The 23,244-nt window shown below is 54.8% G+C and overlaps 2 protein-coding genes across 14 annotated transcripts in view; both read left to right on the plus strand.

Annotated features, from left to right (window-relative positions):
• Positions 1 to 1,001, plus strand: part of HSPBP1 (HSPA (Hsp70) binding protein 1) — a 42,530-nt gene extending 41,529 nt beyond the window's left edge. For all 12 annotated transcript variants that reach the window (XM_064380802.1, XM_064380804.1, XM_064380801.1 and 9 more), the window contains one exon: positions 545 to 1,001. In XM_064380802.1, coding sequence (XP_064236872.1) covers positions 545 to 619 — 75 coding nt within the window. In that variant the 3' untranslated portion in view covers positions 620 to 1,001. The remainder of the gene's footprint in view (positions 1 to 544) is intronic.
• A 4,255-nt stretch (positions 1,002 to 5,256) lies between these two features.
• The window catches only part of PPP6R1 (protein phosphatase 6 regulatory subunit 1), a 29,256-nt gene continuing 11,268 nt past the window's right edge, over positions 5,257 to 23,244 (plus strand). For both annotated transcript variants that reach the window (XM_012465262.3, XM_064380809.1), the window contains exons 1-9: positions 5,257 to 5,312; positions 16,345 to 16,577; positions 18,719 to 18,905; positions 18,994 to 19,131; positions 19,210 to 19,275; positions 21,951 to 22,063; positions 22,172 to 22,285; positions 22,828 to 22,990; positions 23,073 to 23,225. In XM_012465262.3, the coding sequence (XP_012320685.2) occupies positions 16,351 to 16,577; positions 18,719 to 18,905; positions 18,994 to 19,131; positions 19,210 to 19,275; positions 21,951 to 22,063; positions 22,172 to 22,285; positions 22,828 to 22,990; positions 23,073 to 23,225 (1,161 nt within the window). In that variant the 5' untranslated portion in view covers positions 5,257 to 5,312; positions 16,345 to 16,350. The remainder of the gene's footprint in view (positions 5,313 to 16,344; positions 16,578 to 18,718; positions 18,906 to 18,993; positions 19,132 to 19,209; positions 19,276 to 21,950; positions 22,064 to 22,171; positions 22,286 to 22,827; positions 22,991 to 23,072; positions 23,226 to 23,244) is intronic.

The following is a 23,244-nucleotide window of genomic DNA, read 5'->3' on the forward strand; positions in this document are numbered from 1 at the left end:
CTCTTGCAAACTTTTCATTCTCATCCTTTTCCTATTTATCTATTTATTGGGTGATGGTTTTTGCAAATGATTTTTTAAGCTCTTTAGGTGTTCAGTATATTAGCCATTTGTGCTATGAATCACAAATATTTTTCCCCCAACCTCGTTTTCTTTTTCTTTTTTCCTTTTTGTGCCATGGAAGTATCTTTTATAGTTACATACTTTAACCTGCCAGTGCTTTCTTTCATGGTTTCTGGGGTTTGTGTCCGCAGAAAGTTTTGAGCAGTGGTCACTACCTGGGAGTTAGAAAGAGTCTTAAGAGTGCTGATATAAGGCAGACAAATTTAGTGAGATGAGGGTGGGAGACCCTGGGTTTTGTTCAAGTAGTTCAGACACCAGTGTGAAGACAGTGAATCATGGATCTGAGCAGTGATTAGAGAAGCCTGACCTCTGGAGTGGGTGGGTGGTGGCCAGAAGAGGCATCACCTCTGGGTGCCAAGAGTGTTGGAGGCAGGGTCCTCCTTCTGTACTCAGGTCCCTTGCTCCCTGCCCCTGCCCAATCCAGGAGGAGCTGGAGTTCTGCGAAAAGCTGTTACAGACGTGTTTCTCCAGCCCGACGGACGACAGCATGGATCGGTGAAACCAGGTGGCTTCTTGCCCACTTCTCCATGGGAACCCCAGGCCTCTTGCCTCCCTCCCCACCTACAAGGCCCTCTCCCAAGGGATCGCAGGACCTATGTGCCTGGACCTGGGGCATGCCAGCCCATCTCTGTGTAGTCCCTGGAAGGGGCGCTGAGAAAGGCACCAGGTTCTTGGACCCCACCTCCCATGCTCTCACTCTCATCCCCATTCTCTTCTCTACACAACTTTTCCAATACAGGTGTTTCTCCTCCTCTCCCTCGTTCACTGCCACCTTTGTCACCTCCTCTGGAGGATGCATGGGGGACGGGAGGAGGGGCACGAGTTTAAGGGACTTGGGCAGCCACTGGAGGAATAATAAAAGTGTTGCTGTTTATCATCTACAGAGCTGTTGTGTCCTTTAATCTTCACTGCCTTTCTTGAGCAAGAGTGTGTGGAACATCTGTCCTTTCTCGGGCACCTGGCAAACCTAAATCTAGGTTTGAGGAATTCCCAAGGCTAGACATCTAAATCTTCCCTAGAGTAGCAGCCATTTCCCTTCCCAGCATCCTTTGCTGCAGGGTAGTCAAGTGACTTTAGCTCCACCAGTCAGAACCCTCCATGGGAATGTGGTTTGTCCACCAATCAGAACCCGCTAGTGGTCTAGCTCCTCTACCAATCAGAGCTGCCAGTTGTCTGGACCCGGCGCTCATGGTGGAGGGGCACCTGCCCAGGTTCCATTCTGGCTAGTGCAGGAACAGACACACCTGGCTTCTGGAGGAGGCTGGCAGAGGATCTGGCGGGTGTGTCTGAGTAAGGTGTCTGTGATGGAGGCTGCACTGTCTCAGGAGAAGCCTGTGTGGCTGGGTGTGGGCTTCATTCCTGACTGCAAAGCACCAAGCGGATTCCGTAGCCTTCTCAGAGATGTGGGATTGGGGCGGGAGGTGGGGTGTCAGGGGGCTGCCTCATCTCCTTTAATTCCTTTTCTGTTTAGCCACAAGAAATTTTGTCATACGCAGGCAAGAGCCTTGACTGCTGTTGTTTTTTAAGAGAGAAGCCCAGAGGAGGCCAAGCTCTGACCAAGTTGACAGCTAGGATTCAAACCTGAGCTAATTCCAGAGCCATCCTTCTCTTTCTTGTATCCTGGTTCCCTAGGACAATTTGATGTTAGACTCACTACTTTTGTGTGGATTGTACTTGTGCATCTGGGATTTGTTTAGTCTATTTGGGTTGGTTTTCTCTGTTTGTTTTTTGAGACGGAGTTTCACTCTGTCACCCAGGCTGGAGTGTGGTGGCACAGTCTCGGCTCACTGCAAACTCCGCCTCCCAGGTTCAAGCATTCTCCTGCCTCAGTCTCCCAAGTAGCTGGGATTACAGGTGCTGGCCACCACGCCCGGCTAATTTTTGTATTTTTAATGGAGACAGGGTTTCACCATGTTGGCCAGGCTGGTCTCGAACGCCTGACCTCGTGATCCACCTGCCTTGGCCTCCCATAGTGCTGGGATGACAGGAGTGAGCTACTCCACCCAGCCTTGGGTAGGTTTTTATCACCGCTCTTCCCAAATCCAGGACAAATTGAGAGGTACCTGGAGGATCTGAGACTCTTGCCTTAAAAAACAAGTTCCAATTGTAGTCCCAGCTACTTGGGAGGTGGAGGTGAGAGAATCGCTTGAACCCAGGAGTTCGAGGCTGCAGTGATCTGTGATCGTGCCATGCACTTCAGCCTGGGCAACAGAGCCAGACCCTGTTTCTTAAAAAGAAAGTTCCAATTCCAATGCAAACACAATTGTATATCTGTGAGGTCTGCTGGGTGGAAACCCAGACTTCAGTTCTTAAAGCCCTCACAGCTGCCCAGCTTCCATTTGAAGGGTAGGGACTATAGCCACCTCCCTACCCCTCGGTTCCTGATCTCTGTGTTAAAAAAATGTGGCAATGATGCCATCATATTGTGGGGAAAACAAGGAAGCCAAATGCTGAGTAGAAGACAAAACATCCCTATAGATAAAAAGGAAAAGGAATGCCTGATGGTTCATTTCAGGTGTTGACTGGGCTAAGAGATGTCCACATAGCTGGTGAAACAGGGATGTGTCTAGGAGGGTATTTACAGAAGAGACTAGCATTTGAATCAGCAGACTGAATAAAGATCTTCCCTCACCAATGTGAGCTGGCATTCTTCAATCCATTGAGGGTCTGAAGATACAGAACAAAAAGGGCAAAGGAGGGGTGAATTTGCTTTTTTTTTGAGACAGTCTCCCTCTGTCACCCAGGCTGGAGTGTAATGATGTGATCTCGGTCACTGCAATCTCTGCCTCCTGGGTTCAAGCGATTCTCCTGCCTCAGCCTCCGGAGTAGCTGGGATTACAGGCACGCACCACTGTGCCCAGCTAATTTTTGTGTTTTTAGTGGAGATGGGGTTTCACCATGTTAGCCAGGCTGGTCTTGAACTCCTGACTTCATGATCCTCACTTGGCCTCCCAAAGTGCTAGAATTACAGGTGTGCACCACTAAGCCAGGGCAGATTATGTCTTTCTTTGATCAATGGATAGTGGCAGATGGGAGGCCACCAGAGACTTAAAATAGGTTAACACAGTTGGGCTTGATTGCTTGTGTACCTGCCTTTTATTATGAGATGGTTTCCTGAGTAGCCCACTGTGCATGAAAGATGAGGAGCAGAACCGGTCTTACCAACCTTCATACCTGCAGCTCCAAGCTGTGCACATGATACAAGCTACTGAGACTGTCAAACAACGATACCTAACACAAGGGCCAAACAACACCGTACGCAACACAAACACTAGGAACAGCAGGGACCAGAAGAGACAGGGCTGAAAAACCAAACTGCCGAAAACTGTTCATCAGGGAATGCTGGTGAAGCCAACAAAGATTAAAGCAATTCTGGCCGGGCACAGTGGCTCACACCTGTAATCCCAGCACTTTGCGAGGCTGAGGAAGGCAGGTCACATGAGGCCAGGAGTTCGAGAGGATCCTGGCCAACATGGAGAAACCCGTCTCTTCCAAAAATGCAAAAATTAGCTGGGTGTGGTGGTGCACGCCTGTAATCCCAACTACTCGTGAGGCTGAGGCAGGAGAATCACTTGAACCTGGAAGGCAGAGGTTGCAGCCAGCCGAGATCGTACCACTGCTCTCCAGCCTGGGCAACCCAGTGAGACTCCGCCTCGAAAAAAAAAAAAAAAAGCAATTAGAGAGAAGCTAACAGATGTGAAGGACACAAATTCATGATTGGAATTCTTTTTTTTCCTCCCGGATAGCTGAGAACACAGGCGCAGGCCACCATGCTCAACCAATTTTTAAAATTTTCTTTTGTAGTACTGGTGGAGGCGGGGGGTGTCTTCCTACGTTGTCCAGGCTGGTCTCGAACTCCCGGACTCTAGCCATCCTGCCGCCTCGGAACTCCCAAAGTGCTGGGATTGCAGGTTTGAGCCACCGCGCCCAGCCAATTTGCAGTCTTAAAAAAACAAGTTAAGTTCCTCGCACGCACACGATTGTAACAGTAGGCCTCTAATATGGGTAGTGAGGGGGGCTACTAAAGTTGGGGAAACTGAGGCTCAAAGCCAGATGGGACCTTCATCAATCTAGACACAAGGTTGTGTCTTTCAGTTGATGCTATTAGAGGAGGCTTTGGGCGGAACTGGCAACAACAACGACCCGACCGGGACAGTCGTCTGCTGATGGAAAGGACTGAGGGCCCCTGAGGTTCCAAGGCGGCTTAGTGAGAGAGGCGGGACGAAGGCGCCTGGCTTTGGCTGGAGCGATAACCAGATCTGGATTCCACAAGAGCCCGACCCTGGAGCCAAAGCCGGACTTGATTAGAGGAGACAGAACAGCGAACCGATTTCCGAACGGAGCGAGTGCGAAGGGAAATCCTGGAGCGGAATATTGACTGGGCCTTGGAACGGAGCCGTAGAGTAACCAGCCCCTAATGCACAACAGCTCCTGCGCATTGAGCCTTCTGGGTTTATTCCGGGCCAGACCGTTGGCGCCAACGGGCGCAAGCGCGTCTGAGGCAGCGGTGTTCAAGACTGGGCGGGGTCGGGAGTGCCGGCGCACGCGCGCTGCACCGCCCAAGCGTGCGGCCCCTCCCGCACCTGTGCAGCGAGACCGCCACGGGAGGGCGGGGCCTCCAGCGTCGTCCGGTGCTCGGGGGATTGTGGGATAGTGGCGGAGGGAGCCGGGCGTCGGAGGCCCTGAGAAGGGCCGCACAGCGCGGAGACTGAGCGGTTTTGGGGAAGGGGTGGTTAAGGAAGTAGGCCTCGGCTTCCGTCGATCGCTGCTCGGCTCTGCGGCCCGTTTGGACCGCGGAGGAGGACGTCTTCCCCTCCCGCCAGGCCCTGAGTCGGGCTGTGGAAACCGGAGCGACTTCCCCCGTTTTCCCGGCTGAGGCGCCTGCGCGGGCCTCGCGACCCGGCTCCCCCGCGGACCCCGGAGGCGCCTACGCGGACTCGCGACTCCCCCCGCCCGCCGGCCACCCCACCCGGCGCTGACCCCCTCAACTCTGCGGGACCCGGCGCGCAAGGCCCGCACGACCCGCAGGCGCTTGCGCGGACCCCGCGAGCCCCGGCGCCTGCGCGAGCCCCCGGCGCCGCCCCCGCCCCCACTTACCGGGCCCCGCAGCAGGGGCCGGAGCCGCCGGCGGCGGGGCGGGGGGGGCGCCCCGATGAGCCCCGAGTGCGAGGAGCCGCCGCCCCCTCTCGCAGGTGAGCGGCGCGTCGCCCGACTCTGGCCTGGCCCCCACGTCTTTTCCCCCTGGGGACCTCGGTGGGTCTTTTCCCCTTCGGATCCTTCTCCTTCTCCCTTCGGGTTCCCTCTCCACGGCCCCCCGCTGCTTTCCCCTCGTCCCTCCCAGTCTCTTAATCTCTTCCCCTCAGCTCCCCCGCCACCCCCGTCTCAGTCTCTCGCCCTCGGCCTTTCCCCACCCGCTCTCCTAGCAGCTACGCTCCTCAGTCCCTGAGTCTCATCTCCGCTCTCTTGTCCGTCTGGCCGGTTACCCGGCCCCCCCGGAGTCTCCCCCTGGTTACCCTGGACTTTGTCCGCCTGCCCCGATCTCTGCCCCGCCACCCCTTCCGTGGCGCAGCCTCCATAGCTCCCTTGCCTGTCACCCTGGGGCACAGGGCTGGAGGAGCCGGGCTTGTCTCCACCCTGACCGAGCCTCTCCCGGGAGCGGGACTTCTCTGGAGCAGCCACCATTCTGGCCTGCTAAAGTGACATGAAGCCTGCTGAGGGCAGGCAGGGCGCCTGGCGCTGGGCACTGAGGAGAGGGCATCAGCCCCAGGTCCTGCTGGAGGTGGGGCCGGTCCTTGGAGGGGGGACAGAGGCAGAGCCAGACAGTCACAAGTCCTGTGTGTTGTGATCGAGGTAACTTAGGGAGCTGCAGGGGGCCGCAGAGCGGCAGGCACTGCTGAGACTGGCTGGACGGATGGCTTTTTCTGTCCAGGAAGGATGAGTAGGAGGTGACAGATGGAGAGTGGGAAGAAGGGCCTTCCGGGGGAAGGAGCAGCACGTGCGGATATGTCAAGGTGGGAACGCTGGAGCCTTGAGTGCAGATGTGTTGGGAGGGTGAGGAGCAGAGTAGCTCGGCCGGGGGTGCTTGTACCAGCCACTGTGACCCCTGATTGGGGTCTTTCTCGCTGTTGTACACACAGACATTACCCTAAACACCTGCCTAAAAGGCAAGATGTTTCAGGAAAGGAAGCTGCTAGACTGTCAGGTGCAGTGCTGAGTTCACAGTTGTATAGAAACTGAGGTGGGATTTCATCCAGCCCAAGGGCCAGGGTCTAACCATCAGCGTGCACTGGACTTGAGATTGCCTGAAAAACACATGATGAGTACTTGGTGTGCCTACATGCACAGTACACATGAAATGCTCGCAGCGCCTGGCCACATGTACTTACTAGTGGTAGAATGGCTGTTGGAGCTGCTTGTGCTGTTTAAAATCTTACGCTTTTTCTTTTTTTTCTTTAACTTTTGCCCAACTTATTTTGCTTAAGGTGCATGAGACCACCTAACTCTAGTTCTGGGACTGGGATCATGACAAGGCCGTACAGCTCGTTGTTAGAGGACCTTTTGTCAGACAGACCTAGGCCAAGTCTGGCTTCTGCCTTTCCCAGTGGTGAGACCCTGGACAAGGCCTGCCCTCCTCTGAGGGTGGTTCTAGGGATTCAGTGCAAGGTTTGTGGAAGCCTGTGGCAGAATGCAAGGCACAGTAAGCACTCTGCGACTGGTAGCTCTGTGGATGATGATGATGATTTTGAGACTGGGTTTTGCTCTTTCACCCAGGCTGGAGTGCAGTGGTATAATCATTGCTCATTGCAGCCTTGAACTCCTGGACTCAAGTGAGCCTCCCACCTTAGCCTCCTGAGTAGCTAGAACTATAGGCATGTGCCGCCATGCTTGATCAATTTTTGTATTTTTTGTACTATGCCTGGCTAATGTTTGTATTTTTTGTAAAGTCTGAGTCTTGCTATGGTGTCCTGCTGTGGTGCCCAGGCTGATTTTGAACTTGTAGGCTCAAGCAATCCTCCTGCCTAGCCTCCCAAAGTGCTGGGATTATACGCATGGGCCACCACACCTGGCCGTTCTTTTGATTATTATTTCATTGGGAGTGTCTATTGCAGTGGTTCTCAACTGGGGGCGATTGTGTCCCCTGTGGGACATTTGGCTGTATCTGGAGGTGATTTTGGTTGTTACAGCTGGAGGGAATGCTGCCAGTATCTGGTGAGTGGAGGTGAAGGCCAGGGATGTTGCCAAGTGTCTTCCAATGCGTGGGACAGTCCCAACACCAAAAAGAACTGTCCTGCCCAGATGTTAGCAGCGCAAAGGAGAACTTTGCTCCATTGCTGGTATATTGTTTGTCGTTGTGGCTTATTTGCTCCTTTGTGACTCACGAGCTGTGTGTTGTGTGAGTTGTGTATTGCAAGTTACTACCATCTTTGTGGCTGTTAGCTTTTGTTGGATCATCTACTGTTTCTTTCCGTTAGAGGAGAACTTGCTTGTCTGGTCCCCCTCCCCGTTTTTTTTTTTTTTTTTTCTGGGATGTGTGGTCCAGTGACCTTAGCAGAGCACCTTTCTCTGGCTTCAGTTTTCATTAGTTCAGCAAGTAGCTTTAGTTGGGCCTGGCCTTATGCTAGATCCTGGGAAGCCGGCATCTTTCAGGGGGAGGCAGATGACTGGACAGGCACATCCTGTCACAGAGCTGAGGCTCACATGCTGTCCTAGGGTGACTGCGGGATGCTGTGGAAGCAGCATGGAGCAGGCCCCTAACATGGATGCAGTTGGGGAGGCTCCCTGGAGGAAGTGGTGTCTGTGTGGAGGCCTGAAGGACCCAGGAGTAGCTAGTCAGGCTCGTAGGGCTCAGGGAAGGTAGAGGGAGCAGCCCAGCTCAGCAGAGGGCAGTCAGGTGTGCCACCCACGCAGGAGGTAGCAAGAGATGAGGCGAGAGGCCTGGGAGCTTTGGTGAGAGTGAGGGGCCTTCCCAGAGTAGGAATCACTCGGCAACTGCCTTGGTGGGGGCTCACCCGCCTCTCCATGCCAAACTGTGGTTTTCCCTTTGCACACCAGTTTTGTGGGTCTTTCTCCAGGGAGTGCTTCCTTGCAGGAACCCCATCTGTGAGGTATTTCCTGGATAAGGAAACTGAGGCTCAGTGGGGTGAGATCCTTGGTCTAGGCCACAGAGATTTCATTTTGGGGGATGTAAAATGTGAACGCAAGCCTTTCTGATTTCGGATCACACTGACATTCACTCTGCCCCATTCTGTTTTTCCAAGAGCTTTTTCAAAATCTGTTCATTGATCTTTTCCTTTTTTTCTTTAAACCTGTGGCCATTTCAGGAGACGAGTTCTGAATGTGGGTGGTAAGTCCCCGTCCCAGTCCTTGGCCAGTGTTTCTAGAGTCTTCAGTTTCCTAATTATTCCATCCCTTGATGTTGGACCAGGGCTGCCAGCTCCCCTGGGAGGGTGTGGTTTTGGGGTCAGAGAGGGGGAGGCACTGAGGGTCTTCTTTAACTGGGGACCCTCCCAAGTCTTTTCCAAGCCACAGGGAAGCCCTAGCTCATCATCTTGTTGGGCCTTGGACAGGTCCCCTTTCTTCTCTGGCCCCAGTGGCCCCTTCTGCCAAATTGGTGTTCCTGATTCCTCCTTGCTGGGTGGTGCTGGGTTCTTCAGCTGGCACACACCATAGGGCCTGCTCAGAGGTGGTGGGGTTGCTGTTACTATTACTATGTCCCTAGAATTGGGTGTTCCCAACCCCCTTTCAGATTTGGCTGAGAGCTGACGGAGGCTTGGGGGACGTTAGAGGGAGATGGTCATGCTGTCCTCTGGGACTCTGGGCCCTTTAAGGAGCTGGGTGCTGGCCAGCCTGCTGCTGGTAGCAGGCTCTCTCTCTTCCTAGGGCAGCAGCCAGGTGGCCAGGTGTTGGAGCTTCTGCTGAGCCTTGAGGCAGCTCAGGTGGCTGTCTCTGGAGGCCCCAGAGACCTCCGTGCCCTTGACTTCCATTTCTGGGTGCTTGTGGGTCAGTGTACGTTAGGAAGGGGTGACAGATGAAGCCTGGGCCCACCCGTTCCTTGGCAGCAGGGCTGCGTTTGGACGAATGCTGGTAGCAGTGGGGACGGCTCTGTGGGAGCTGCAGTTAGTGGCCATCCAAGTGGGAGAAGGAAGGGGCTGACAGGCTTCTGAGGGGTGGCTGGTGTTGAAGGCCCTAGAACACCACAGCAAAACAAGGAACCAGAGGCGATAGTGCAGAGCTGGCGGAGGCAGAGCGGCAGAGCTAGTTTTCGTTTTTAATGGCTTCCTTTCTCATTTACAATTTCCCCTTCTTCCGTTTGCAGCCAGCCTCATGGTTTTCAAACGGTAGCTTAAAACTAGTCATAGTCACTTCCGCTTTCTTGAAGTTGCTAAAAGTTGCTAAGAGCGGGGGTGGCGGGGTACATGGCGCCTGCCGTAGTGTCTGAGTGATCTGAGGAAGAGTACTTGAGTCACTTAGGCAGATGGGTAGTGTCTTTCTCCTCCTTTTCTGCGTTTAGCACCGTCACCCTTGGGGTGGTCATGGTCCCTTACTTGTTCTGCCAGAAAGTGTCTGGATGTGGCCTCGGGTGGACTGGAAGGGACTTGTACCTGCCAAGCTCCTGTGGTGTTGGGGCCTCCTGCTTTAGCTCAGTGCTTTTTCACAGCAGCCTGCCCTGGGGGGCTGTGTCCCCTTTTCATGGATGAGGAAAGGAGACTCAGAGAAGTCAAGTGCCTGGTCCAGGTTCACCTAATTAGAGAATGAGAATGAAACCCACCTCTCCTGTCTGATTCCCAGGGATTCTAGCAGGTTTCATTACATTGGAAGAGGGGACTGAGAAGCAGGGCTTCAGGCCATAGTGCATTCACAGTTTGTGGTGGGGGAAAGTTTTTTCTCTTTTTTCTGTTTTTCTCATCTTACATCTTTGCATCTTAATTCTGTTTAGAGCCTGAGAATTGGTGTTTGTAGAGTGTTGACCACTCACTTGCATTTGAGCCTTTCAGCCTGCTCTGATTTTCGGAGGAGCCACTTGAGATTGAGAGTTCAAGGGGCTGCCTGGGTTCTCAGGGCCATGGGTCTTGGATGCCACCATGTACCAGCAAGTACCCTCGTGTCTCCTTCTGGCAGCCCCTGCCCCAGTTCTCTGGGAAGCTGGATTTGGGGAAGAAGCCTGACCTACTCCCCGAAGCAGATGGTTAGGCTGTAGCAGGGGTAGGAGGCTTGGGGGCCGAGTGCACCCTTTAATCAGGTATCTTAGAAGTGAGCAATGGGCCTCAGTATGAGAATTTCTACCTCCTGTTTAGAGACCAGGGCACACTGGAACAGACAGAATCCTGACTCTGCCACTTGGTAGCCCTGTGGCTCTGCCCCTTTGGGCCCCTTTTCCACAGGAGGCTGTTGGAATAATAAGAATTCTTCACTTGGTCTCTATGTGGCGACGAGACAAGCGCCTGAAAGTGTGGGTACAAGGATTTTCTGCAGATGCTGGCTTGGTGCTGCTCCTATCCTGCCCCCACTGTGGCGGGGGCTCACTTGGCTTAGGACTGTTGGTGGTGAGGGATGGGGAAGGGGTAACCTAGGTGAGTGCCCCAGGGTAGAGCCTTGGCAGCTTCAGCTCTGCCAGGCTGGCCGTCATCTCATCAGCTTTGGGGATGCTGGGACATCCGTTCAAGTCCTGAGCCTGACCGTGGCTCGGGCCCTGCCATGGGCAATGATGGCTTGAGGCAGTTTTTTTTTTTTTTCCCAACAGTTTTTGTTGAGATATTCCATACATTTCATCCATTTAGAGTGTACAGCCGGGCACGGTGTTTCATGCCTATAATCTCAGCGCTTTGGGAGGCTGAGGCAGGCAGATCACTTGAGATCAGGTGTTCAAGACCAGCCTGGCCAACATAGTGAAACCTCGTCTCTACTAAAAAAAATACAAAAATTAGCCGAGCATGGTGGTGCATGCCTGTAGTCCCCACTATTCCAGAGGCTGAGGCAGGAGAATTGCTTGAACCTGGGAGCTGGAGACCAGGTTCAAGCAATGAGATTGCAGTGAGCCCAGATTGTGCCATTGCACTCCAGCCTGGGCTACAGAGCGAGACTGTCTCAACAAAAAATAATAATAATGAATAAAGCAAACAGTTCAGTGGTTCTTAGTATATTCACAACATTGTGGAAACATCACCACAATTGATTTTGGAACATTTTTTAAAATCACTCTTTCCTTTTGGGAACTCCCCCTAATCCCCCCCAGCTTCTGGAAGCCTATGGCCCCCTTTCTGTCTCTATGAATTTGCCTGTTCTGGACGCTTCACATAGGTGAAAGCCTGCAGCATGTGGTTCCTTGGGACTGGCTTTGCTGGCATGGCGCTGGCAGCCTGTCGGCCTGCCTGGTCTCTCATGGAGAAAGAGGCTGTGTGTCTATGCTTGCCACGTCTTGGTGTTTTGCTCGCTACAGCCTTAGGCCGGAAATTGGCAGAGTCATGATTAATTTGGCGGTTGCCCCTTGAGATTATTCCGGTCCCAGGTACACCCAGATCAGGAAATCCATGCCCCCTCCCCCTGCTGTCAGCATGCTGGTGAGTCACCTTTACTGAGCCTGAGTTTTCTCATGTGTTGACATGGGCACTTGGTGGTCGGCCTGTCGCATTCCTTGTTGAGCAGAATGGGAAGTAGGGGACAGTCTCTCCGGGAGGTCTAGCATCTGGGCAGAAGTGGAGAGATGGGGAGTTACCACTGTGCACACGGAGGTTCCTGGAACAAGGAGGGGACACAGTTCTGTTTCCTTATGAAGTGGTGGTGCCTTCGTCACTTTTGACATATGGGAAAACACACACCCACTGCCTGCCTGGGTCAGCCCCCAGGGCCAGCCCAAGCCTCCCCAGCCTGTCCTGGGTGATATTGCACTTTACCCCACCTCCTGATTTAGGGAGCCCATAAGAGTGGCTGGGAGGGGCTGAGGTGGGAGTGATTTCACTTTGCCCATGCCCTGACAGGTACGGCAGCCTCCTGCTGGGGAGGAGCTGGGGCCTTGTGAAATGAGGTTTGCTTTGCAGCTAATATTTATGAACCTGCTAGGGCCAGGTTCCATGCTAGCTGCCGCCCTCAGGTGCTCATGGTAACCTGGGGGAAGGTTCTAGAACCACGAGTGTGTACCTCCAGCACTTCATTGCTGTGTCCCAGAGATGCTTCCAGGCGGCAGGTCAGAGTGCACAGCTCAGGGAGACAGTGGTGGACAAAGGCCGGGCTGGGGGCTGCTTGAGCCAGGCAGGCCAGGGAAGGCCCTTCTGAGAGGTGAACGCTTGGCAAGAGATCCGAGGATGAGAAGAAGTGAGTTATTAGGACAGAGTCGCCGAGGTGTATCCAAGCTTGGTGTGTTCTGGAAACAGACAGAAGGCCAGCGTGGCTGGGGTGAGTAGGCAGCGGGAGGCCATTGAGGGTCCCAGGTGCTGACCCAGTGAGTGAGTGGGTCTGATTTTCCCTTCAGCTGGTTCTGCATGGCTGTGGGGAGGGGTGAGGCGCAGGGAGTGTTGGGGGACCTGTAGTCTGGTGCTGATCATGCAGGCAGAAGAGGTGGGTTCTGTTTATGTTTGGGGAGATCAGCAGTGCCTGGGTCGAGAAGGGAGGCCTGAGAAGTCCCTAAATTTCTGGTGGTGATGGACTAGGAGTGGGCTGTGCTGTCACAACTGGGCCAGGAGGGACCTGAGGACCTCAGCCCTCCACCCCGAATCCATAGGTGTCTGCTGAGTAAGCACTAGGTGCTGGGGACAAGGCGGACTGGGAGCTTTTCATCCAGACAGGTCTGTGCAGGGTGGGCTGGAAATGACAAGCTCCTCCTTGAGGTGAGAGTCAGGGTCACTCTGGCCAGGGCTGGTCCCTCAGGCAGAGTGAGCGTGGGAGCCAGCCTGGCCAGAACTTGCTTGTTTATCCCATAAGTGTCCACTACACAGGCCCTGTGCTGGGACAAGGACAAACCCCAAGAATTCAACTTCTGAAGACTGAGAGTGCCTGCTTTGCTGCCCACCAACCCCTAGATCCGGGCACGGGCAGTTACTTTGGTGTGCCTCAGTTTCCTCTCCTGTAAAATGGGGCCATTCCCTGGAGGGTGGTTGTGAGAGGTGGTAGAGGTAATGGCTGTGAAGTTACGAAGTCCTTAGAAGAGCAGTCAGCACAGCGCAGGTGCCAGAGCCCAGCAACCGATACCATCCACAACAGTGCCTGGAATGCCCCCATCCACCCAGACCCGTAGGGCCTCTGGGCGTCCATCCAGCACTGTGCCTCAGGCAGCCACAGGCTGTGCAGGAGACACCTGAAGTGGCAGTCCCAGGAGCACTGCCGAGGTGGCATGGGGCACTGCCTCCCTGGGGCACTCGGTCACAGTGGGCATGGAGGTCAGTCAGTAAGCTGACTGGGCAGGGGCACTAGAGCCTGGTTGCAGGCTTGGTGGAGTGCACATCACTGAGCAGATAGAGGTACTCATGTTTGTGCTTTAGAAGGATTTTTTTTTTTCCTTCTCCAAGATGGAGTCTTGCTCTGTCACCCGGGCTGGAGTGCAGTGGCATGATCTTGGCTCACTGCAACCTTCGCTCCCAGGTTCAGGTGATTCCCCACTCCAGCCTCGCGAGTAGCTAGGACTACAGGTACACACCACCATGCCCAGCTAATTTTTTATATTTTTAGTAGAGACGGGGTTTCACCGTGGTGGCCAGGCTGATCTTGACCTCCTGACCTCAGGTGCTCTGCCTGCCTGGGCTTCCCAGAGTGTTGGGATTATAGGTGTGAGCCACTACACTGGCCTTAGAAGAATTATTGGGAGTCTGGGTGTGGTAGCTCATACCTGTAATCCCAGCACTTTGGAAGGCCCAGGCAGGCGGATCACCGAGGGAGTTCAAGACCAGCCTGACCAACATGGTGAAACCCCATCTCTACTAAAATACAAAAATTAATCAGGTATGGTAACAGGTGTCTGTAGTGACAGCCACTCGGGAGACTGAGGCAGGAGAACCGCCTGAACCTAGGAGGCGGAGTTGTGGTGAATCTGGATCGTACCATTGTACTCCAACCTGAGCGACAGAGCAAGACTCTATCTCAAGAAAAAAGGGATTATTGAGAAAAGTGGACTGGTGGAGGGTAAGGGCTGAGTCACTGGGTGCTGTGGACTGGGACCTGGCAGCCCCCAGAGGAGCAGGGGTTCAAATGCCTGGAGTCTGCTGCTGCCTCCCCAGTCCCCCCACCCGCCACCATGACTGTTTTTGGTCACAGAACTCTTTCCTCTGCTTCATCTTCACCTGTCATTGGCCAGGTTTAGGGACCCATAGTAACATATCAGGATTGTTGCCAATCTAGACTCACCGAGGCAGACTGGCAGCCTGGGAACGAGGTCTGGACCACAACCCCCCAAGCTGAGCCCAGCCTTAGGGTGGTCACCGAGGTAGTCATAGGTGGATGGGCGAGGAGATCCTTGCCCTAGGCTGGCCTAGCTTCAAGCGACGGGGAAGGAGAGGAAGGGAGGCCCAGGAGGCGTTTGACCTGCCTGAGGCCATGTGTGGGGCTCTGTCCTGACTGTTGTCAGCACAGGCTGCTCCCCTAAGTGCCGGTGAAGTCTCTTCCCTGGGCCTGGTGCTCCCCGTGTCCCTGTCTCTTCCCTGGGGCCTGGGGCTGAATCCGGCCTGGGGGTTGGTGGGCACTGAAGTGATAGGTCAGAGGGGCTTGAGGAGATGGGAGGCCTGTGCAGAGGGGGTGACTGAACTTGAAGAAGGTTCAGAAGGCGTCGGAGAGGGACTAGCCTCTGGCCTGGGAGTGATAGGGAAGAGGGGCTGCGGGAGAGGCACCCTGGCCTCCTGTGCCAGCTCTGCTCTGTTCTCAGCATCCTCTGTGGTGACTTGGGGGTAGCAGTGGCCTCTGCCTTAGCTGGTGATGCGATTGTCAGGAGGCAGGTGATGAGTGTGAGCTCTGATCAGTGCCTTAACTGTGGTGAGAGCTCCACAAAGTCTGTCTGTTGGGACCAGATGGCCTTCGAGGTTCCAGGATGCTGCTTGACTTATGTGGGCTTTGGTTGCCCCTTGTCCTGTGTGGCGGGCTGATGACAGCGAAGGGCTGCTTGTGAGCTTGGACATCATGTGCACAGCACATGTGCAGAGCCAGGACCATCGTCATCAAGTGCTGAGAGCACAGGTCACAGGTCTGGTCTGCAGCGGGAGGTCTGTGTGGAGGCTTTGTAGTTCTGTGGAGCATGGCGTAGTGCAGGGCAGGGGCTCAGGATGGTGTTGCCTGACATCTAGTTTAATGCTCTCTGTGTGTTTCCTTATTGCCAGTGAGTTACCTGTGCAGGAGTGTTTGGGGGCTGGAACCAGGCTGAGGAACCAGGCACTGTCCTCCCGAGGGCAGGAGCCAGCTCCAGATAGGGGCAGGGGCAGGGCCGGGTGTTGCCAGCTCACTTTGTTCTTCCTCTGCGTAGCCTGTCTGTCCCATCCTGGGTTCCTTCGGGCCCTGGTCAGTGACTATTCTGGGAGCCCCTCCCTTCCAGCTTTTCCTCTTCCTTGTCCCAGCCCAGGTGCTGGGTGAGAGGATGGTTGGGGTGTATTTGTGTGTGAGTGGTGTCCAGGCAACGGCCACAGCCTGGAGACGCACAGACTTCCTCTCTTCCCCCTGCCACCAGCCCATGCCTCCCACGCAGCCTTGGGTGATTTGCTGGGCCAAGCAGCAGCTGTGCACTGAAAGTCACTGGGCATTTGAGTTTGCTCAACAAATATAAGTTGAAGCAAATTTGAAGCCAGAGGATCAGGCCCCACCTTGTAGTACCCCTCCCAAAAGTAGAGATAGTGGACCGAGACCCTCATGGGGGGACAGGGCCTGAGGCCCCTCAGTGCACAGTGTCCAGCCCCTCCTCACAAGCCCTGCACACGGTCCATACCTAAGGACTTAAGGCCTTAGGCCTTGGATGTGAAGCGACCCCCTGGACCTCAGGCAAGGAGGCCTGGAGGCTGTAGATGGGGGAAGAGGGGCAAGCTAGAGGGCACCTGCGGGGCCCTGGTGCTTGGTGAGAGCCTTGAGCATGAGTGGTGGAGGCTGAGCCTGCGGGCATCTCTGGGGTGGGGCCAGGCTTAGTGTGAGGGAGAGGGCCAGGTCTTGGGGAGAGGCTGTGCTCAAGGTGGGCATTCAGCCCCTGTGGTCAGTGTCTCATCAGTCTCCACGGGGACTCCCCTGGGGTGTCTGAACCGGCGCTGGTTGTGTCCATGCCTCCAGGGCGCCATGTTTTGGAAGTTTGACCTGCACACAAGCTCGCACCTGGATACGCTGCTGGAGCGGGAGGACCTGAGCCTGCCCGAGCTGCTGGACGAGGAAGACGTGCTGCAGGAGTGCAAGGTCGTCAACCGCAAGCTGCTGGACTTCCTGCTGCAACCACCCCACCTGCAGGCCATGGTGGCCTGGGTCACCCAGGAGCCGCCAGCTAGCGGCGAGGAGCGGCTGCGCTACAAGTGAGTTCCCCAGCTCCTGGGCCAGCCGGTGCCATATCAGCATCACACACACCTTCACTACATAAGCCTCACAGCTGCCCTGAAATGCATCAATATCAGTAAACTCCAGTTTGGGTTTGAGGAAAGCGAGGCAGGACACAGCCAGGCCCCTGCACAAGGCCACATAGCTCACCGGGTACAGACCAATCCTGGGCTCTGGAGGGCAGTGGCACAGTCACGGGTCACGGAAGGAACAAACACCCGGGCCCCAACGATCCCCCCGCCTCAGTCTCCCTAGTAGCTGGGACCACATTTGTTTGACAACATGCCCAGCTGTTTTGTCTCTTTATTTGATGCTTTTTCTTTTTTTCTAATTTTTTATTAACTTCTTTTTTTGGCTGGGTGACATGGCTCATGCCTGTAATCCCAGCACTTTGGGAGGCTGAGACAGGCAGATCATGAGGTCAAGAGATCAAGACCATCTTCGCCAACGTGGTGAAAACCCATTTCTACTAAAAAATACAAAAATTAGCTGGATGTGGGGGCACGTTCCTGTAGTCTCAGCTACTCGGGAGGCTGAGACAGGAGAATTGGTTGAACCCGGGAGGCGGAGGTTGCAGTGAGCCGAGATTGCGCCACTGCACTCCAGCCTGGAGACAGAGCAAGACTCTTGTTTCAAAAACAAACAAAAACCAAAAAACAAAAAAAAAATTTTTTTTAGGTGTGAAACACTTGTCTGCTATTGAAGACACTTTAAAATTACCTTTTTTTTTTTCTTGAGATGGAGTTTCGCTCTTGTTGCCCAGGCTGGAGTGCAATGGTGGGATCTTGGCTCGCCCCAACCTCTGCCTTCCAGGTCAAACAATCCTCCTGCCTCAGCCTCTTGAGCAGCTGGGATTACAGGCATTTGACACCACACCTGGCTAATTTTGTATTTTTAGTAGAGATTGGGTTTCTCCATGTTGGTCAGGCTGGTCTCGAACTCCCAACCTCAGGTGATCTGCCTGCCTTGGCCTCCCAAAATACTGGGATTACAGGCGTGAGCCACCACGCCCGGCTAAAATTACTTACTTTTTAATCCAAGTGAGACTCAAAAGGCTGTATTTTTTTGCTTGTTTTGTTTTGTACTTTGAGACACAGTCTTGCTCCGTCACCAGGCTGGAGTGCAGTGGCATGATCTTGGCTCACTGCGAAACCTCCGCCTCCTGGATTCAAGCAATTCTCCTGCCTCAGCCTCCTGACAGCTGGGACTACAGGCACGCCCCACCACACCCAGCTAATTTTTATATTTTTAATAGGGATAGTGTTTCACAATGTTGACCAGGATGGTCTTGATCTCTTAACTGTGATCTGCCCGCCTCAGCCTCCCAAAGTGGTGAGATTACAGGTGTGAGCCACCGCGCCTGGCCTGTTATATTTTTTGTGACAGAGTCTTACTCTGTTGCCTAGGCTGGAGTGCAGTGGCTCAATCTTGGCTTACTGCAACCTCCGCCTCCCAGGTTCAAGCCATTCTCCTGCTTCAGCCTCCAAGTAGCTGGGATTACAGGTGCTTGCCACCATGCCCGGCTAATTTCTGTATTTTAGTAGAGGTGGGGTTTTGCCATATTGGCCAGGCTGGTCTTGAACTCCTGACCTCAAGTGATCTCTCCACCTCGGCCTCCCAAGGGGTACCTCCCCACAGTTGACAGGTTGGACCTGGAGCAGGACCTTGAGTGGCATGCTGGTTGAGCAGCTCTTGTCCTGGAGCTGTCAGGTACCGGGTGAGAGTTTGGAGAAGGGAGGCAGGAGGTAAGGTTGGAAGTTCAGCAAGGTCCCAGGAGTCAGCTGGAGCTGGGGCAGTGTACGGGTCTGCAAGTGAAGCCGCTGAGAGGCAGAAGGGATAAGCATTGCAGTTGGGGGATCAGGAAGTTCCAGAGCTTCAGGACCAGGCTTGTCTTGGGTTGGTGAGAAGCCCAGGATGGGACGGCCAGGTGTTAGCAGTGGGAGGAGGCCAGCTGTGGGCTCTGGGTTTCTGCATTGATCCTGTCCTCTGCCCTGTCATGCCCTTTCTCATTCCCAGACTGGGGTCTCTGTGGCTCCAGGAACCCAATGCCTGGTGCAGAGAAGAGGGTGGAGCCTTGGTCCCCGACCCAAGCCACCACCCGCCTGTGCTTGCCTCCCAGGTACCCCAGTGTGGCCTGCGAGATTCTGACCTCAGACGTGCCCCAGATCAATGATGCCCTGGGTGCTGACGAGTCCCTCCTGAACCGGCTGTACGGTTTCCTGCAGAGTAGCGGCAGCCTCAACCCGCTGCTGGCCAGCTTCTTCAGCAAGGTCATGGGCATCCTCATCAACCGCAAGACAGACCAGGTGCCCTGGCCCCCACCTGGGTCCCACTGTGGGGTGGGGTGAGTGGCTGGGCCAGGTCGCAAGTGTGACGCAGCCCGTGTACCCCCAGCTCGTGTCCTTTCTGCGGAAGAAGGATGACTTCGTGGACCTGCTGCTGCAGCACATCGGCACCTCGGCCATCATGGACCTTCTGCTGCGCCTGCTCACCTGTGTGGAGCGGCCCCAGCTGAGGCAGGACGTTGTCAACGTGAGCAGGGCCAGCTCCTCTGGGGTGGAGGGCTGGGCCTGGTGGACGGTGATGCAGCCCCTGCCTTCTCTCCCTCAGTGGCTCAATGAGGAGAAGATCGTCCAGCGGCTGATTGAGCAGATCCACCCGTCAAAGGATGAGAATGTGAGTGCTGCGGTACCCCTGCAACTTCCCCTTAGAGTCTGTTCCCTGTGGCATCTCCCTGCTTTTAAAAAAGGAATTGGGGATGGCCGGGCGCGGTGGCTCAAGCCTGTAATCCCAGCACTTTGGGAGGCCGAGGCGGGTGGATCACGAGGTCGAGAGATCAAGACCATCCTGGTCAACATGGTGAAACCCCGTCTCTACTAAAATACAAAAAATTAGCTGGGCACGGTGGCGCGTGCCTGTAATCCCAGCTACTCAGGAGGCTGAGGCAGGAGAATTGCCTGAACCCAGGAGGCGGAGGTTGCGGTGAGCCGAGATCGCGCCATTGCACTCCAGCCTGGGTAACAAGAGCGAAACTCCGTCTCAAAAAAAAAAAAAAAAAAAAAAAAAGGAATTGGGGCTGGATGCAGTGACTCACGCCTGTAATTCCAGCACTTTGGAAGGCCATAGTGGGAGGATTGCTTGAGTCCATGAGTTTGAGACCAGCTTGGGCAACATAGTAACATCCTGTCTCTAACAAAAAAAATTAGCTGAGTGTGATGGTGCACACCTGTAGTCCCAGCTACTTGGGAAGCTCAGGTAGGAGGACTGCTTGAGCCGGGAGGTCATGGCTACAGTGAGTCATGATCACACCACTGCACTCCAGCCTGGGTGACAGAGTGATACCTGGTCTCAAAAAAAAAATGAAGGGGTGAGAAAAGAGAGCATTGAGAACCAAGTATATCCATGCCCTTTGAGAGAAGGAAAGACACTTGGCTCGAGTGATTCTCCCACCTCAGCCTCTCAAAGTGCTGGGAAGATTTTTTGCATGAACCAGGAACTTGGCACATAATGGCTTGCAGGGAGGGTCCTCCTCATTGACTGTCCCAGGCCCCAACCCCGGCCCCACATGCTTCCCTTCCCACCCTGGCCTGTGCTGGCTGCTGGGACTGGCAGCTTTTTCCCTGTCTCCCGCCTAATTGAAACCCTGTCCTTCCAAGAATTCATCTAGCAATCTTGCTTTCAAGGGCCCTCTCTTCCTCCCCTTTAGCTCTGGGGGGCCCCACGTCCATGTGTTTCTCCAGCTTAGGTCTCCATCTCTGCCCTGGTGCCCAGCACAGGGCCAAGTGTAGAGTGGGTGTTTGTCAAAAGCCTCAGATCCTCGAGGCCACTGAGAGTAACAGGTCCCAGTGCCAGCTTCTGCCTCTGAGAGTGCACAGGCTTGCAGAGCAGAGACGTGGCTCTGGGCTTACCCAGGCTGGGGTCTGTCCCTACGAGGGCTCTAAGGCATGGCCCAGGGGCCACACAGCCGAGCCCTGGGAGCTGCCGGTGGGGTTAGGCTCAGCTCTGCTTGTGCTTCTCTCTTGTTTCTCTTTTGTAGCATCTTTACTGAGATATAAATTACACAGCATACGACTCACCCACTGAAGCTGACAATTCAGTGCTTTTAGTGTATTCACAGCATTGTTTAACTATCATCACGTCAAATTTAGATTATTTTTCATCACTCCAAAAAAACAAGTCTTGCCTGTAATCCCAACACTTTTGGCAGGCTGAGGCTGGAGGATCACTTGAGCCCAGGAGTTTGAGACTAGCCTGGGCAACATAGCAAGACATTGTTTCTACAAAAAAAATTAGCTGGTACTGGTGATGCACACCTGTAGTCCTAGCTTCTCAGCTACTTAGGCTGAGGTAGAAGGATCTCTTGGGTCCAGGAGTTCAAGGCTGCAGTAAGCTATGATTGCACCACTGCACTCCAGCCTGCGGTGATGTAGAGAGGCTGTATCTTTTTTTTGGTTTTTTTTTTTTTTTTTTTTTGAGGCAGGGTCTTGCTCTGTTGCCCAGGCTGGAGTGCAGTGGCGCAGTCTTGTCTCACTGAAGCCTCAACCCCCTGGGTTCAAGCTATCCTCTCCTCCACCTCCTGAGTAGCTGGGACTACAGAAACGCACATCTACTCTTGGCTAATTTTTTTTGTATTTGTAGAGATGGAGTTTTGCCATGTTGCCCAGGCTGGTCTCAAACTCCTGGTCTCAAGTTATCCTCCCACCTTGGCCTTCCAAAGTGCTGGGATTATAGGTATCTACCATTGCACCCAGCCGAGACCCTTTCTCCAGAAAAAAGAAAAAAGATACCCTGTGTTTATTAGCAGCCCCTCCCAGTTTTCCTCTTTCCCCTCTCAGCCTCTGGCAACCACCAGACTGCTCTGCTCTCTGAATTTGTCTTTGGACATTTTATATAAATGGGATCGTACACTACATGATCTGTGTCTGGTTTCTTTAGCATGATGTTTTTGCGGCCTATTCATGTGGTTGCATATATCAGCTTCACTCCTTTTTCTAGCTGAGCGATACTCCCCTGTGTGGACAGACTAGGTTCGGCATATTCACTCCCCAGTTGCAGCCATCTGGGTCATTGTGGGTGGTGCTGCCGGCCCTGTATGTGGGTGTACGGGGCTTGTGTGGATGTCTCCTGTTCTGGGAAGCCTTCCTGGGTTCCCATTCTCTCCACCATCTTCCCTCTAGCAGTTGGTGCCTCCGTGCCCCCTCCTTTGTGATACGTGTCCCTGTGTCTGGGTGACCGATTTTCCCTGTCCGGGCTGGGGCTGGATGGTCAGCTCATGGAAGGGGCTCCTGGCATCAGGCTGCAGAGGGCCCGGTGCCCGACCAGGATGCTCACTTGTCTCTCCCCGTTCCCAGCAACATTCCAACGCATCTCAGTCCCTGTGCGACATCATCCGCCTGAGCCGGGAGCAGATGATCCAAGTCCAGGACAGCCCAGAGCCTGACCAGCTGCTGGCCACCCTGGAGAAGTGGGTGTGCGGGCGAGGCTAAGGCCGGGGGGAGCTGACTTGGGAAAGCCCTGGGTCCCTGGACTCTCACCCTGACCCCCACCATCACCCCCACCTCTGCCTCCACAGGCAGGAGACGATCGAGCAGCTCTTAAGCAATATGTTTGAGGGGGAGCAGAGCCAGTCCGTCATCGTTAGTGGGATCCAGGTGCTGCTGACCCTGCTCGAGCCCAAGAGGCCCAGGTGAGGGGTGTGGGCCACAGACCGTGCATGATACCCTTCTGCAGGGGCTCTGTGGCCCCTCGGGGGCGGGTCTCAGTGTCACCAAGTGAAACCCCCGCCCATGATGCCTCGTTTTGTGGTGGCTGCTTGTGTTCCCTGCACAGTGGACAGCAGGGTACCAAGAGAGGAGTCTTCCTGTCTGGTTTGACAAGTGAGGGCGCTGAGGCTGAGGCTGAGGCCACTGCCGCAGCTTGTGCTGGGAGGTACCCCAGGCCACCCTGCCCCACCCTTACCACACAGGCCACTACCTTGTTGAGCTCTGCCTTCCCGCCCCCACCCCGCACCTGTGCCTGTGCCCCATGGTGGACTGCCAGTGCTGTGGCCTGACCAGCTCTTCACCCCACCCCAGCCGGGCCTTGTCTGAAGGGCCACAAAAGAGAGTAGTGCTGGGGAAACGTGGCTCCTCATTTTCCTCCAGATGCAGACTTGGTCCTGGTGCTTGCTCTTCTGTGGGCGTGCAGGCCAGGTAGGCTCACTCTGCCTTCAACCCCGCCCTGCTGCAGGTCCGAGTCCATGACTGTGAACAACTTCTTCAGCAGTGTGGATGGGCAGCTGGAGCTCCTGGCCCAGGGGGCCCTGGAAAGCGCTGTGTCCAGTGTGGGTGCCCTGCATGCCCTGCGCCCACGGCTCAGCTGCTTCCACCAGCTCCTACTGGAGCCTCCCAAGGTCAGGGGTGGGGGTTGTCCTCAGGGAGCCGAGGGAAGCAGGAAGGGCAGCCCTCGGGAACCAGGCCTCCCTGTACCTGCAGCTGGAACCGCTACAGATGACGTGGGGCACCCTGTCTCCGCCTCTGGGCAACACGCGGCTGCACGTGGTCAAGCTCCTGGCCAGCGCCCTGAGCGCCAATGACGCGGCCCTGACGCAGGAGCTCCTGGCACTGGACGTGCCCAACACCATGCTGGTGCGGAGTCTGGACTGGG

The sequence above is a fragment of the Aotus nancymaae genome, unplaced genomic scaffold, assembly GCF_030222135.1.
Source record: "Aotus nancymaae isolate 86718 unplaced genomic scaffold, 86718_ANA_hifiasm-v0.15.2.pri h1tg000028l, whole genome shotgun sequence".
Lineage (NCBI taxonomy): Eukaryota > Metazoa > Chordata > Mammalia > Primates > Aotidae > Aotus > Aotus nancymaae.